A 17042-nucleotide genomic window follows, 5' to 3' on the forward strand; every position below is an offset into this window, starting at 1 on the left:
CAGGACATGGACTAAAAAGCGTCAGTGGTCAAATGTGGGGCAGGGATTAGTTTGTTTTTGAATCTGATATGCACGTGCACAGACACGTGTGTGTGTGTGTGTGTGTGTGTGTGTGTGTGTATGTGTATACATACGTATTTTGGCCTAGAACTATAATTTTAATGGATTAGGAAATTTCCCCCTATTTTGACTCCCCTTCTCCTTCCCACTACCAGTGAAGACCAGAACTATTCTGTAGCCACAGGGTGTTCCTTGGCACATCAAGAAATTGCCCAGGGCCATGAAGCTAACATGGAAAAGGCAAGAAGTCAAAGCAGATCTCCCCATCTTGAAGGTCAGCCCTTCATTTGTGACATTGCCTGGCCTCTCATCTTTATACATATAGATGCCCAATAAATGTTAAATGGGGTAGTCTGTATTAAAAAAAATTGGGGAACCTTATTGATCCTAGTGCATCTTTAAGGAAATAAAGGTCACAAATAGGAAAGTTAGCCATTATTAAGGTGATGATAACCTGCCCTAGAGTGGTGCTTGCAAGATAGAAGCAGAGAAGGAACATGTACAAGAATTGTTGTTTAGGTAGAAGAAGAATTGTTGTCTGATTGGACAATAGATGGGATTATCAGTGGGGTGAGTTTAAGTGAGGAGCTGAACACGAATGACACCCAGATTAGGACCTTTGGTGACTGAAGGAACCTTGGTGCCCTTGAAAGGAAAGGTGCCCCGGAAAGTTGGAGGGAAGAATTCTATGGGAAAGATAAGGACTTCTATGTTTTGGCCATGTTAGGTTTGAGATGTTCATGGCACCACATCTCTATGTGCAAAAGGCAGTTAGAAATGTGGGCCTGGCACGCAGGAGGGAGATTATGCCTGGATATATACATAGAGTTGGAAAACGTTTGCATAGAGATGTTCATTGAATATGGGAGCCAATCATATTGGAATTAGAACACTCTGTCAGAACATTGCATTTTCCAACATTTACTTTGAAAATATCCCTTTCTAGGCTTGAGGGGTAAGATAATTAATGAAGAAAGCAGACAGATATTAATGTAGTGGGAAGTAGGATTGGTACACCAGAAAACATCTCTTTAAACTCGGTCTTCATATTTGAATCTGAGTTAGCACATTGGTTTAAATCCTTGTTCCCAGTTAAAACCAAATCAGACCCTCCTTTATTATATAAGGTGTCAAAATATTTTAAGGATTAGTAAAAGAAGATGTGCCCTGAGTGTGGCTTAATAGTAATCCTTTACACCATGGAGTGAGCTCACCCTCTGGCAAAGTGTCACTAAGGAGTTTGACTCCCCTTCTTTTCCAGTGCCATCCATCGCGTTCACAATTCCTGTTCTTTGTTGCTGACAAGCGCTGTACTCTGCTTCCCATTACAGCACTCTCATTCAGTGCCCCACGGGGTAGCTGTGACCCCTAAGATTTGAGACAATGGTTTCCCATGGGCCGGAGAGTGTTGTTTGCCCAAGAAATAGCTAACCATGAGCCCTCTCAAGATCTAAGAATGATGATGTTGCGGCCAGCCCCTTTCAGGGATCTAAGTGACCTCAGCACGAAGCTCCACTTTCAGCTCACACTTCTTTTAATCTGATGAGAACGACCCACAATAGGCATGAGCAGACAGATAAGAAGCCAGAGCTGTTAAATATAATAGAGTATATTTTATGTAGCCGCCTATCGAAAGCCTGAGATGGTCCCTTCCAGCCTGACCCTCTGTAACCCGGAAGCCTCGGGCGTCAAAGTAGCCAGCCTGCGGCCCATTGTTACCGTTTCCTGCGGTGGCAAATGTCACTATCACTTGCATTGGCTACAGTTTCCTTTGACAAGGAAACACTATGTTCCGAGGCCCTCGGGCCGCGTGCAAGCTCAGGAAAGCGTCGGAGGAAGAGGACGCGGCGAGCTCCGAACCGTCCAGCTCTGCTAGGTGCAGGGAGGCTGCCCACAGCGGCTCATTCCCTGCGCGTTGGCCTGGTTCCTGGGCGGGGGGGGGGGGGGGCACGCAGGAGCCCTTGCAGGTTTGCCAGGACGGCACCGGGGGCCCCGAGCGGGGCGGGGGCGACAATGCGGGGGGCCACGGGGCAGAAGCGAGGGGGGGGGGGGGGGGATGGAAGGCCGGCTGCCCTTTTTCTCACTCGTTCAGCGGGCGGGGGCCCTATCCCAAACTAACAGCCTCCTATCGGGGCCGCGACTCTGGAAGCCCACCTGGGCCCGCACCCCAGCGTCGGGAAGACCCTCCTTTCTAGAAGGGGCCGCGCGAGGCGGGGCGGGGGCGGGCGCTCCGGAGCCCCACACCGCCGGCGGCGTCCGTGCGCCTGCGCCGCCCCGGGCGGCAGCCGGTTGGCCCCGGGCCCGGAAGGCCCGCCCTGCCCCGCGGAAGCGCCGGTGCGGCGAGAGAAGCCGGTCGCGATGCTCCCTCTGAGCAGGCGGCAGCGGCGGCCGCGGCGCTGGGGGCTCGGGGTCCCGGGCGCCGCCGTGCTGCTCGCCTGCGCCGCTGCCTGCGCCCTGGCGGAGCGGGCGCCCGCGGGTGGGGCGTCGGCGCTAAGCGCCTACTTCGGCACCAAGAGCCGCTATGAGGACGTGGCGAGCCCGGGCCCGGCGGCCGGGGCGCCCGCGGGCCCGTGCGCGCCGCTGCAGCTCGTGGCTCTGGTGCGCCACGGCACCCGTTACCCCACGGCCAAGCAGGTGGGCCGCCTGCGGGCGCTGCGCGCGCTGCTGCGCGCGGGGCCCGGGCTGACGGGCGCGCTGGCGGCCTGGCCGCTGGCCTACGAGGACTGGATGGACGGGCAGCTGGTGGAGAAGGGCCGCCGCGACATGCGCCTGCTGGCCGCCCGCCTGGCCGCGCGCTTCCCCGCGCTGCTCAGCCGCGCCGACCTGGCCCGCGCGCGCCTCGTGACCAGCTCCAAGCCGCGCTGCGTGGACAGTGCCGTGGCCTTCGCGCGCGGCCTCTGGGCGCAGCTGCACCCGGGCCTCCCGGAGCCCGAGCCCGAAGGTAGGGGTCCGCTCCCCGAGGCCCTGGGCGGGGGCAGCCGCGGGGGCGGCACGCCCCTCCCCGCGGGTAACCGCCCCCCCCCCCCCAGCCCCGCCGGACCCGCGGTCGCGGCCCCCTTCGGCCGGAGGGGGTGAGGGTCAGAGGACAGGACTTCAGCAGGCCTGGCGCGCGTGCCTTCCTGCCCCGCTTGTCGCGGGCGTTCGGGCCTAGCGCGGGGCCGGGCTGATGGGTGAGTGGAGGGGGCTCCTGTCCGCCGGCCCGTTGTGGAGGCGTGAAACACACTTGGGACATTCTGGCCAAGGCGTGCCGCGGCACCTCAGTCTAGAGCCCGCTCCAGAGCCAGCCCGGGGGGAGGGGCAGCGGGACCGGGGGCCCGGCGGGGAGAGGACCGGGGCCCGGCGTTCCATCCCGACGCTTAGATTCGGTGGCCTCGGCTTAGGAACCTCTAATTCTTTTTCCTCATCTGCAAAATGACTGTAATTTAGTGAGGAGACGCTGAGATCATCGGCTGCCCTGTTCGCGAGCTTGTTTTGAGAAAGCTGTAACACTAGTAGTTATTAATGGATGAGAACTTTATGGATGAGAAGACCGAGGCTTAGGAAGAGGATTTTTAGTAGTAGTCATAATAAACTTTGAATCTATGATCTCATCCACCTGGCGCCTCTAGCAAGCGGCTTCCACCCCGTCCAGGCATTTTTATCTTCCCCGACTTTGTCACTGCCCCATAACTTCTCCGTAGACGACCTTGGGCTTGTAATTAAGAGCCTTGCTGTGTGGTTGGGTCATTTGTGAGTCTCTGAAAGGGGCCCTGAGCACTAAGTTTATTAACACGTTTATTAAATCAAGAAGCCACTGAACATTTTATTAAGTACTTTGGGCCGGACGCTGTACTAAGCATGGAACTTACAAAGGGGAGAGAAACAGGTTGCTTGCCCTCGGCGAAGGTCTCCCCACATTCTGCGGGCGGAGATAACAGCAGTACCTAAGAGAGAGAGTAGATGGGGAGCAATGCTAGAGATGCTGGAGCCGCAGGGAGCTGCTCTGAGCTTACATTCTTTCAGGAGACTGGGATAGGAAATGAAAGAGAATTTGAGAGAAGAGCAGCCTTACTGAGGGGAAGAGAGAAGGTGGGAGAGGAGGGGAGCCCAAAGGGGAGAGCAGGATTCCGAGGCAGAGGAGAACGACTCAGTGTAGTCATGGAGGGCAGGCTGCACCAAGGCAGGAGGTGACAGCTGGAGGATCACGGTTGAGCTGGGCAACGGCTTTGCCCAAAAAGTGAGGGCCTGATGAGTGTGAGAAGGGATTTGGGAGCCAGACTGGGGCCTTTCTGGTAAAGCTGGCAGATGTAGACCCAGACTCTCAAGGGGGGAAGTCGCCTGCCTCAGGCTGCACCCTAAGTACAGGAGCTGGGATGGAAACCCAGGCCTCCTGACTGCCAAGTTCAGTGTATTGATCATTTTACTTGAACCTGCATTTTTCCTGTACATGTATTAATCTCACTCCTGACACTTAACACTTTGCCAGCTTCTCTAGTTCATTTAGCCTTATCTGCTCTATTCCACCTTTGTGCTCTGCTAGTTTTATTGGCTATAAGAAGTTCCAGTATGGGAAGATGTGGGTTATCGTGCTGTTTCAGTGTTTGGTCCTCCACCCTTTAGGATCAGAAGCTGCTTCTGCCTTGAAAAACTGCCCCGTTGATGTTTTTTTTTGGAGGAAGTATGGGTGATGGTTTCATCTACTAGCTCAGTGCACCATTAAGTACCATTGAGGTTAGTCGTGAAGTCAACCTGTGGCTGCCAAGCCTCGTCCTTTCTCCCTTCCCTCCTCAAAGTGGCTTCCTTGCCTCATACCAGGGCTTCTGCAGTGGCTTTCTGATTGGTTTTGGCTTCAGGGTCTTCCACTCTGTGCTCCATTATCCACTTAGCTGCCAATGACCTTCCTAAACTTCGGGTCTGACCGTGTCATCCCACTTCTCAGTACCTTTCAGCGGCTTTTCATTACTTCCATCATTAAATGTAAAACCTCTGCCTTTAAAAAGCTTTTATAACCTGATTCTTTGCTACTTTTGTCCTCATGTCCTCCCATTCTTTGCCCCTATCCCCAGATTCCTGGCACTTTGACTGACTATCCCCCTTCCCTACTCCCCATTTACCACCTCTTGGCTTCCTTTCTGACTCAGGCGGTGCCATCCCTCTGCTGATTATCTCCAGTTTACACAACTGGGTGTAGACAACTGTTTGCAGTTTTCTCCCCCATTAAACTCGGCTCTGGATTTTATTGTATGTTTTGCCCTTTCTTTGTGACCATGGTACTTGGCAGTAGTTGAGAGAACAGTTTCAGATGAATGATAAACCAGACTGCTGAGAGTTCAGAAAGGGAAGGGAAAATAAGTGGAGGCATTGAAGTCCTTCTCAAGAAGACATAAAGGGAGAAAGAGAAGAGGCAGAATGGGGGGGGAAGGGGGGTCAGATCCAGAGGTTTTTTTTTTTTTAAAGGTTGGAGAAGATAGACTTAGATGGATTTGTAGGCAGCAGCAAAGCAGCCAGTATGATACAAGATAGGATGGAGGGAGATCCCCAGAGGAGGGGTTTTCCCCTCCCTACATGTATAGTCATGCAAGACATTTCTGTTTTGCTCATGTTGCAAAAGAAAACACAGATCAAAAACTAGAAAAATAAAGTAAAAACACCCACAATACAAGTTCATTCAAGCTGTGTTAAAATTCCACCCCTTCTTTCTGTGGAGGTGGGATAGCATTTTTCATGACAGGCCCTTCAAAATTGTCTTGGATCTTTGTATTGCTGACAATGGCCAAGTCATTCATAGTTGATCATCATACAATGTTGCTGATAACTATGTTCAGTGTTCTCCTGGTATCCTTCCCAGCACTTTGTATCAATTCATGTAAGTCTTTTTTCATGAGCCATCTTGCTTATCATTTCTTAAAGTACAGTAGTATTTCATCACACCATCCCAATCACAGTTTTTGTCAGGTATTGAGTTCTTGTCCCAAAAGTTTTTATTTTTCTATCTATTGAACATTATATTACTATACCTTTTACCTACTATATATATTATGTACCTAATCTATTCCACTTATCCTGCACTCCATTTCTCTGTCAGGATCAGATTGTTTTGATAATTAGTATCTTATATATAATACAGTTTGAGATCTTCATGGCTAGGCCACCTTTACTTTTTCCCCCTTTAATCTTGATAGAAAAAGAAATCATCTTAGGGAAAACTGCTTTCTTTTTTGAAAAAAATCTATTATTTCTTGAGAACTACTCAGCTTCCTTGTTGCAATTAAAGGTCTGGGATCTTTCCTTGTTGCCAGAAATGAAGGTGATGTTAATCTTATCAGGAATGAATTAATATTTTTATATCACTTTTGTCTTTGAGCTTATCAGTAAGAGCTAGTCACTGCCTTAGAATTCCTGGTAACTAAGAAAGGAAAAGCTGGTAAATCATCTCTGGTAATGTCCTCGGTCTGGAGGCCATAAAATCTTTACAGCCCCAACCCCCAGGAACTACCAGGGAGATGACTGCTTCAGCAGCCCCAACCCCCAGGAACTACCAGGGAGATGGCTGCTTCAGCAACCTGTTCTAGAACAGCAGGTTTTATCCTGGCCAGATATCGAGGTAGAACCTGCCATACCCTTCAAAACTTGTATTTCCATGCCATGCTGAGACATTGAGAAAAGATTGGTAGGGGAGCATCTGTCTGTTGAGAGTACATAGCTTATATGATCTCAGTGCACTCCAAAAGCACCTCACTCGTCTGTTTTGCACCAGATGAATAAATAAGCCACAATTATTACAAATGGAGGGATTGTTAAATTTCCTACCTTGAGCTCTTCTATCAGCTGTAAATATTTAATCCAGTCATTCAAATAAATAGGTTATTGGCTTTCACTGTTTACACTGAAACTATTTTAATTGTCAGTACCTATTTGTAAGACTTGCCTTTCTTGTTTTCTCTTTCAGATATGGAATTTGGGCCACCTAAGATAAATGATAAACTTATGAGGTTCTTTGATCATTGTGAAAAGTTCCAAGTTGAGGTGGAAAAGAATGATTCAGCTCTTCATCATGTAGAAGCCTTCAAAAATGGACCAGAAATGCAGGAAATTATTAAAAAAGTTGCAGCTATTTTGCAGGTGCCAACAAGTGATTTAAATGCAGGTAAGGTCCTTATTTATATTTGTTTGCATTTTAAATATCAAATATTGTTAATTTTCTACAATGAGCAAGGAAGCCTGCAGAGCTAATCCTGGCTTTTTTTTTTTTTTTTTTTTTGGTCATTTCTTCATTCATTTATCTACTTATTTTTAAAGAGCACTTATCCATTCAATTAACACACATTTATTGATCCCTTATTTATGCAGTAGCACTGTTGTGAGGGTCCAGGGAGGCACAAAGAGAAATAAGACGGCCTTTTTCCTTAACGAGAGTAAATTCTATTAGGGAAATATGGATACATATAAATGTAGCACAGAGATTAGGGTGTTACAAATGAGCAAATGGAATATAAAATGTCCTGAATCTGGAGTGTGAGGGGGAGGAGATATCTAATGGGCAGTGTTTGCAAGGAAGAGCCTGAGTAAGCCTTGTAGACCAGAAAGGATTGGATGTTTAGGGGGCTGGGTAGTGATCCAGTTGGAGTGCTTAAGCAGTGGTAGAGAGAGAAAAGATTAGAAATCTGTGATTGCCATACCAAGCAGTTGGTTTTTAGACCTCCAGTTTTGCAGTAGTGTCCTGTGTTAATTAATGTGGAAGAGATAAGAGGTAGAGACATCTTTTATATAGTCCAGGGGGTAGGTGCTGAGTATCTGAATTGTGATGATGTTTGTGTCCCCAAAGTCAGGTGGGAAGATCAGGATCTTTATGAATGATTTGGGAAATAGAATTTGATAGTTGTTTAGGCAGGTGGATTAGAGCAGAGGAAGAAATCAAGGATGACAAGGTTATGAGCAAGTATAGATAGTGGAATGGTAGGGCCATCATTGATGAGGGGAGGAAATTAGAGATAAGATGATGCAAAGGTGAACTCCAGATAAAATACTTTGAGAAAAAGGCGGAGGGAGAGATGACTTTCCCCACCACTTAGTAGTATTTTATTTTCTCCAATTACATGCAAACATAGTATTCAGCATTCACTTCTGTAAGACTTTTGAGTTGCAAATTTTTTTTTCTCCCTTCCTTACCTCTCACCTCTCCAAGACAGCAAGAAATCTGATATAGATTATATATGTACAGTCACTTTAAACATACTTCCATATTTGTTATATTGTAAAATAAAAATCAAAACAAAAAGGAAAAACCACAAGAATGAAATAATTTTTAAAAATGTGAAAATAGTATGCTTTGTTCTATATTCAGTCTGCATAATTCTTTCTCTGGATGTAGATAGCATTTTCCAAACCAGTCTTTTGGAATTATCTTGGATCACAGTACTGCTAACTAAGTCTGTCATAATTGATCATCACAATTTTATTGTGTACAGTGTTGTGGTTCCATTTACTTCACTCAGCATCAGTTCATGTAAGTCTTTCCAAGCTTTTCTGAAATCAGCCTGCCCATCATTTCTTATAGAATAGTAGAATTCCATTACATTCATATACCACAATTTATCTAGCCATCCCCAATTGATGGGCTTCCAGTCGGTTTCCAATTGAGAGATGACTTTGAGCCTGGGGAGTATGGGAAGGCTACTTGGAGGTTGTAACACTGAGCCTGGCTTTAGGGAAAAGGAAAGATAGCACTAATTAGAGATGATGAGGGTGATCCATGACAAGTGTGGGATTTGGCAGGAGCATGTGAAGGGAGATAGTAGGAAAAAAAGTTAGAAAAGTTGGCTATTTATAAGATGTTCCTACTTGATAGGCAGTAAGACATCACGATGGGTGGTGGAGTACAGAAATATTAAGGTTGGAGTGGTAGATTAAGATTATGATTTGAGCAAGAGTGGGCAGTAAGAGCTGAAAAGGGCAAGAAGACCAGTGAGGAATTTATCATATAGGAGAAAGTGATACTGAAGAGGATCCACCTTTCTAACATGACTCTGACGTCCTGAAGGGTAACATGAGGAAACGGGTTTTCTCTGTGAGGTGCCAAGGAATTAATTCCCAACTATAAACAATTACTTGATAGTCATTCTCAAGAGTTCAGACCCTCTAATTTGGAATTTGTTGCAAGAGTGGAATTTTAGTTCAAAGGGGACCAAAAAAACTTAGAGAAGATAAAATATTTTGAAATCACTTTGATGTGACACTCATTTGCATATCAGCGATAGTAAAGTTCAATAAAGGAGTTTCCTTATCATCAGCATCCTCTCATTCTGCACGTACAATTTTGAGAACTCCCTCTCCTTGTTCCAATCCTCTCACCTCTTCCCTTTTATTAAATTTTGTACTCGTCTAAGACCATGGGATCTGGAATCCATGCTGTTGTTATTATTTATTACTCTTACTCCTAACGGAGTCACCTAGCAGGGATGTTTCAGAGGTAAGATGTGAATCCATGTTTCCCTGACTTTGTCTTCTTCACCAGACTGCCACTGGGTGGCTCAAGCTTTTCCTGCCCCGGGCTCTTTTCTGAAGTTAAAAATTATAGGAATGGCTGCCAGCCTGCATTTGTCAAGGAGGTTTCTTCAGTGGAATTTCTCTGTATCGATGAAATCATCACAGTGGTCAAAATGCAAAACCAAACCCCAAAGTACTCTATTATTATATTCTAGAGACCTGGTCTCTTTGGAGTGGAGAATCCCCCCAGTAATGACAATAATAGTTCTTTAGTTCTCCATTGAAGCCAGCCTCCAGGGTTTTCCCTCACTGTGCTAGGAGAGCATGAACTACCTCTACAAGGCCCCTTCCCTTCTCCTTCTTCTTTCTCTCACCCCCCCCCCCCCCCCCCCCCCCCCCCAAGCTTGAAAAGCAGAACTATCAGCCTCAGGACAATCTGTGGACAGTCAGCTATGCAGGATCATGAAGAAAGTTCTTTTGGCCACATCTGCTTGTGAAGTTGTAAACTGAGGGCACTAGGCTTTCGGGCTCTAGAAAAAAAAATTTCAGATACAGATTAGGTGATATTTGATAATTCCTAGCAACATGTAATTTTAGGAGAACTGTCACCTAGAGCAAGGATTTGGGCACAGCACTCCTGAACTGGGTCACTGGGATTGAGAAATGTTTAATGTCATAAATAATAATGCCCCTGACCACAGATGATGTTAATGTGTGATATCCCAAGAAAATGTGGGCCCACATATTGGACCCTTATATATAGTTTAATGACCCTTTTCCTCTTTGAACTTCACAGCACTGATATACATGATGTTACTTGGCTTTCTCCCTCCAAGAAGAAACACTCACTGTTTGCCCTCTCAGAAACACCACCCCTTTCCCCACTGTAGCCCTCTGAAACTATTTTTCAAAGTTTAACTGTTGTTTAGGAATCAAAATACGGTAAATATATTGAAAGTAAAGTAACTATTCAATAGTTTGACTGCTATATAGGGAAGAATTTCTTGTACAGAATTTTTTCCTTTGAAAATCCTAATATAGGGCATTAAAATGTTTTTTAAAAACATTTCCCCATTTGTCATGTTGTACAAGAAAAATCAGACAAAAGGAAAAAACCATGAGAAAGAAAAAGCAGACAAACAAAAAAGGTAAAAGTACTATGCCTCTATCCACATTCAGTCTCCATAGTTCTGTCTCTCTGGATGTGGTTGGCACTTTCCATTCACAATCTATTGAAATTGTCTTGAATCACCACATTGCTGAGAAGAGTCCCTCAAAGTCCCTCAAGATCGTCACATGATCTTGCTGTTACTGTGTACAATGTTCTTCTGGTTCTCCTTACGTCCTTACGTCACTCAACATCAGTGCATATAAATCTTTCCAGACTTTTCTGAAATCAGCCTGCTTATCTTTTCTTATAGAACAATAATACTGCATTGCATTCCAGATTTTTATTCAGCTATTCCCCAGCTGATAGGCATCTTACTCAATTTTCAATTCCTTGCCACTACAAAAGGGGAGTAGCATTTTTGTAAATGGAGAAATTTTCTTTCTTTCTTTCTTTCTTTCTTTCTTTCTTTCTTTCTTTCTTTCTTTCTTTCTTTCTTTTTTACATAGAACTGTGTGTTTATCATTTTGTTCTTTAAATGGAATTCTACCTGTATATATAACTACTCCAGTGTAAATATAAAAATGGCCATTTTTGGACACTTATTTGTAAAGTGCTATAAAGTTTATTAAGTGCTTTGATGACATTCCCCCACCCCCCAGGTCGAATTTAATACATGCCAGCTGGATAAATAAAAACGTTTTTTGTATGAAGAAATACTTGAGATAATTCTAGAACTCAAATCATTCTTGGAAATGATGGTAGGGGACTGACTCCATTTACTTTGGTTTAGTCCTGAAGTGAAGAGGATTTGGTAAATATGAACGAAATGAAGTTCAAGTGAGGATGTGATAAATGCACTTATACGTTAGGTCTCATTTGAAAATGAGAAACCCGAAGTCCATAGATGTTACAGTTTGCCCAGCTATATGCCCATCATAATTCTGACAAAATAGACTTGTGAATATTGGTACTTCATATAATAAAAACCTCACAAATCACAGTCTATTAGTTGTTCTTTTTTCTCCAAAACAACACATTATACATATGTTAGACTAAATAAGTTGTCAGTAGATCAGCAATTTAGAGACAAAAAAATAAGTCAGAATAGGGTGCAAATTTTCAACATTATAACTTTCTTAGTAATAAAAGACTAAGTCATTGAATTTTTAATTTTCATTTCTGATAACTTTCATTTTCTTAATCACCCCTATTCCTCATCATGGTAGTTTCATTGAATTCCTTCTCCCTTCTTCCTTTTTAATTCTATCTTTGATGACTAGCAGATATATCTTCGAAATATCTGTTTTTGCAGATAACATCTTGATTCAAATTCTCATCTAAACTTGACCTGTTGTAATAGTCTCTTAGGTGGTCTCCCCCCTTCGTCTCTTTGTATGTGTGTCTCTTTCTCTCTCTCCCAGTAGATCCCAGTAGAAAAAAACGCCTTGCTTTAGTACAACTTACAGAATCGTAGAATTTCAGAATTGGAAAGACTTTAGTGATCGAGTCCAACCCTTTTATTTTACAAAGAAATATTGACATTCCACTTTTTTAATATCAAAAAATTATAACTCAAAACATTTTGCTTTCTTTCACCAGATTTAATCCAAGTTGCTTTTTTTTCCTGTTCATTTGACCTGGCTATTAGAGACATTCAGTCCCCCTGGTGCGATGTCTTTGACACAGATGATGCTAAGGTAAGTGTTAATTTTGCAGTTATGTTAGTTGCTCAGGCACAACTTCAGTACTGAGAGACATTGTGAGAAGCTTGATTTAGTGCTGGCCAACTTGGAACTCAGTATTCTGGTAAAGAGACCTTTGTGCTTCTGCTTCTTTTCCATTTAACGAATGGGTCTTCTAAAAAGGGATTCGAATGAACAGTAGTATATGTGACTTATTTTTGACAGCTGGATAAACTAATTATTAAATAAAACTTTTGAGTTCACTTTTTTCTCTTCTATCTCTCCATTGAAGAAACACAAAATCTTTATCAAATGTGCATAATCAGGCAAGATATACCCCATTTGCCATATCTCCTAAATGTTCTTTACCTCGGTGTCAGTTGGTCAATAGCAGCATTCTTCATCTGTCTTCTGAAATCACTTTGATTATTGTGTTGATCAGCATTCTTCATGCTTTTCAAGTTTTTTATCTTTACAGTGCTGTTTTTGTATAAATTGTATTTCTGTTTCTATTCACATTTTTCTGCATCAGTTCTTCCCAGATTATTCTGAAACCGTCCTTTTCATCATTTTTTATAGCACAAGATTCCATTATTTCATATACCACAATTTGTTCAATCATTCCCCACTTAATGGACAAACATCTCTTTCCTCCTTCCCCTTAGTTTCTAATTCTTTACTGTCACAAAAAAGAGCTACTTTAAATATTTTTCTATATGCAGATCCTATTTTTAAAAAACAATTTTCAATAGTATTTTATTTCCCAAATACATGTAAAGAGAGTTTTCAACATTCATTTTTGTAAGATTTTTTGTTCCAAGGGAGAAAGTTATTTATGGCCAAAAAAAAAGTAGGGAATATTATGACATGCAAAGTGGATAATTTTGATTACATTAAATTAAAAAGGTTAAAAATTAAAAACCAATACAATCATGGTTAAAAGGGAAGCAGAAAGCTACAAAAAAATTTTTACATCCAGTGTTTCTGATAATGTCCTTATTTATAAAATATATAAAGAATTGACTCAAATTTGCAAGAATACAAACTATTCCCTAATTGATAAATGATCAACTTATGTGAACAATTTTCAGACAAAGAAATTAAAGCCATTTCTAGTCACATGAAAAAATGTATTAAGTCGCTATTGATTAGAGAAGTGCAAATTAAGAAAATTCTGAGCTATCACTTCATACCTCTCAGATTGGCTAAGATGACAGAAAAAGATAATGATGAATTTTAGAGGGGATGTGGGGAAACTGAGACACTACTACGTTGTTAGTGGAGTTGATTCAACCATCCTGGAGAGCAATTAGGAGCTATGCTCTAAAAAGCTATCAAATTGTGCATATTCTTCAATCCAGTAGTGTCTCTACTGGGTCTCTATTTCAAAGAGACCTAAAAGAGGGAAAAGGACCCACATGTACAAAAATGTTTATGGCAGCCTTTTTTGTGGTATTAAGAAACTGGAAATTGAGTGAATGTTCATCAGTTGGAGAACGACTGAATAGTGGAATATTATTGTTCTTTAAGAAACAATCAGCAGTATGATGTCAGAAAGGCCTGGAGAGACTTACATAAACTGATGCCAAGTGAAGTAAGTAGAACCAAGAAAACATTGTACACAGCAACAGCAAGATTATACGATGATCAGTTCTGGTAGATGTGGTTCTTTTCAATAGTGAGGTTTCAGAGCAATTCCAATAGATTGTGATGGAGAGAGCCATCTGCATCCAGAGAGAGAACTATGGGGACTGAATGTGGATCAAAGCGTAGTACCATTCCCCCCTTTTTTGGTGGTGGTGTTTGTTTGCTTGTTCTTTTTTTCTTTCTTGTGTTTTTTCTCCCTTTTGATGTGCTTTTCTTATGCAGCATGACAAATATGAAAATATGTCTAGAAAAAATTGCATGTGTTTAATCTATAGTGGATTGTTTATTGTCTGGGCAGGGGGAGGAAAAAAAATTGGAACACAAGATTTTGCAAAGGTGAATGTTGAAAACTATTTTTGCATATATTTGGAAAAATGAAAAGCTATTCTATAAAAAAACAAATCAAAACTATTGTTCCACAATTTTTTTCTTCCTCCCCCCTCCCTCTCCCTCCCTCTTCCTCTCTCCCTCTCTCTTTGTCCCTTTCTCTCTCTCTCTCCCTCCTCCCCCCTCTCATCTCCTGTTCTCAAGACACCAAGCAATCTGATATTGGTAAAATATGTGGTTTTATTAAATATATTTCCATATTTGTCATGGTGTACAAGAAGAGTCAAAAGGGGAAAAAAGATGAAAAAACAAACAAACAAAAAACTAAGTTGAAAATGCTAAGTTTTGATCCATATTCAGTTTCCATAGTTCTTTTTCTGGATGTAGATGGCATTTTTATTGATCCTTTTCATTTGAAAAATAGTTACCTAGGATTCAGAACATAGTTTCCCATAGAAACTGTGTGTTAGAAAGGAAAGTGAGGTTTTTCAGGGCAGCCCATGAGAGCCCATCTAACCTGTAACATCACTTTACTAGTTCACCACCAGGTGGCGAACGATAGTCTGTTAGGGCCTTGGGGGTTTTCAGTGAGTAACAGGGAGCCTTGGAAATATTAAAAACAAATATATCCGGATTGCATGAAGAGACTATAGAAGAGTCTGGCAGCGTGGGGTGGTGGACCACTGTCCAATTGGCCGGGAACACCCGAAACAAGTCTGCTCATACAGAAGAACCTCGTACAGATGAAATCACAGGTATCCTCAAGGAAAAATACGGTAACTGTTTTGCATTTGGATCTCAGCTGTGTGTACAGCAATTCTAATGGTCCGGCCCAGCTGCCTCAGGCAGGAAGAGAAATCAGTGGATAAGCAGGCCAAACTAGAAGCAGCAGCCAGGAAGACAAACTCACTCTCCAAAAGTTGCCTTTAGTCTTCAGTATCTGGATCGATTCTTTGACTGCACAGTAGATTTTTGGCTTCCCTTCTTTCCCAAGGTAATGGTGCCTAGAAGTGTTCTTTTGCAAATGATTATTACTTCTGTCTCTCTGTCTCTATCTGTATCTATCTATACATACGTACACAAGGCTGTACCAGAGGTGATTGTAGAGACTGAGGGACCTCAGATTGGACGGACACAGCTTAGTTATAGTTACTTTTAATATTGTTTCAATCTGTTTTGATTACAGAATTGTAATCCATATGCTATATCATCGTTCTTCTTTAAGATTATGGTTGGTAGTCTGACCTGAGGTTAAGCAGAATGGAGCTGCCCTATCCAGGAGGGTCTTGAGAAGAGTCTTGTCCCTGCCTTAGTGAGGCAGCAGCTCCCAACCTCAGCACAAATTTGCAGCTTAGCCCCTTCAGGTGGGTGTGCTGCTCAGGAACCTGCCAATAACTGGTCTGTTAGGGAGTAAGTAACTGTGATCTTGAAAAATAGAATGGAGCTTTTAAAAATGTGCCTTTCAGGTGCTGGAATACCTGAATGACCTAAAGCAGTATTGGAAGAGAGGGCATGGCTACACGATCAATAGTCGATCCAGTTGCAGCCTCTTTCAGCACATTTTTCGTCATTTGGATGAAGCTGTTGAACAGAGACAAAGGTGAGTCAGTTTGAAAAACAAGGAATGCCTCAGTCATTGTCAGTCTTACTCTGGCCTTTTAAGGAGATTATTTTGTTTTATGTTTGTTTTATTGTTTGTTTGTGTGGTTGGTTGGTTTTTTGAGTTGCCTATTTAGCTAACAAAATGTGTTAATATCCAACAAATGCACACGTGCATTTGTGACTATTTTTTTTTTAATTTAAGATGCCTTTGAACTTTATTAGATAATCCTTTGAGATTATTCAGTGTAAATGAAATGTGTGCTCTGCCCCCTAGTGGTTATTAGATGGTCCCTTACTGACAGCAGTGGGAATTGAGACTGACATGAGAGATCTGTTAAGTCACTCCTTGAGAAGCAAACTCACTGGCCTAGATCTTGGTAGAACTCCAAGAAATCATCAGTTCCTAGAGAGGAAAGTGATAAGACTCAAGATTATATATGGAGTAGCCAAGGAAGAATTCAATTTGAGAGCCTCTGACTCACAAATTTTTCTTTCTTTTAAAATTAAATAATCTCTGGCCTTGTAGAAATAGGAAAAACAACACATTTCCTCATCTTCTCCCTCGTTAGATAACACCTTTTTGCTAAGGAGACTGGAGATTTTCAATTTGGTGGGTTTGTCACCTTTCCAGAATATGGCTGTGTAAATCAGAGTCCCTGCTCCTTTGTACCATTTTTAGGAGGAGCCTTGAAATGGATGGGAACATTTTTTCATGTGCCCTCCACACACACACCCTCCCCCTGGTTGTATCTAGTTGTGTGTGTCAAGTACTAGTAGGTAAGGTCCTTCTCATCTCTGCCTCCAAATTGAATTTTTTGTCCTTCTTGTACAAGTGCCCATTCTCCAGGCCTGGCTCTGGCTTCAGCTTTATTATTTGACTGAGAAGTAACTCAGTAAATTCAAAGACTCTGTGTGATCAGGCTTTGGCCCAAAAACTCTGTTGGTGACTTAGAAATGAAGTCCTGTACCTTTGAGCAGTGAATTACTCAGAGAAGGAACAAACAGCTCAAAATTATTGTACTCAAATTTGCAAATAGCATGGGAACATTCGATTTTTTTTGTCTTTTGTTGAAATAAAGATAATTTAAGGTTGTATTAAGAAGTTGGGGCATCAAACCCTATTAGCACGATTTTAAAAAATAATAGCT

The 17042-nt window shown here is 42.8% G+C and overlaps 1 protein-coding gene across 4 annotated transcripts in view; it reads left to right on the forward strand.

The window, feature by feature from the left end:
* Nucleotides 1-276: 276 nt before the first annotated feature.
* MINPP1 (multiple inositol-polyphosphate phosphatase 1) overlaps nucleotides 277-17042 on the forward strand; it is a 30222-nt gene continuing 13456 nt past the window's right edge. Inside the window, exons 1-4 of one of the 4 annotated variants that reach the window (XM_031956977.1) lie at nucleotides 277-334; nucleotides 6989-7186; nucleotides 12236-12333; nucleotides 15759-15892. In XM_031956977.1, the coding sequence (XP_031812837.1) occupies nucleotides 292-334; nucleotides 6989-7186; nucleotides 12236-12333; nucleotides 15759-15892 (473 nt within the window). In that variant the 5' untranslated portion in view covers nucleotides 277-291. Of the gene's footprint in view, nucleotides 335-1792; nucleotides 1937-2355; nucleotides 3002-3207; nucleotides 3231-6988; nucleotides 7187-12235; nucleotides 12334-15758; nucleotides 15893-17042 lie in introns of those variants that run through there. The other 3 variants (XM_031956976.1, XM_031956975.1, XM_031956978.1) reach the window with 3 other exon arrangements.

The sequence above is a fragment of the Sarcophilus harrisii genome, chromosome 2, assembly GCF_902635505.1.
Source record: "Sarcophilus harrisii chromosome 2, mSarHar1.11, whole genome shotgun sequence".
Lineage (NCBI taxonomy): Eukaryota > Metazoa > Chordata > Mammalia > Dasyuromorphia > Dasyuridae > Sarcophilus > Sarcophilus harrisii.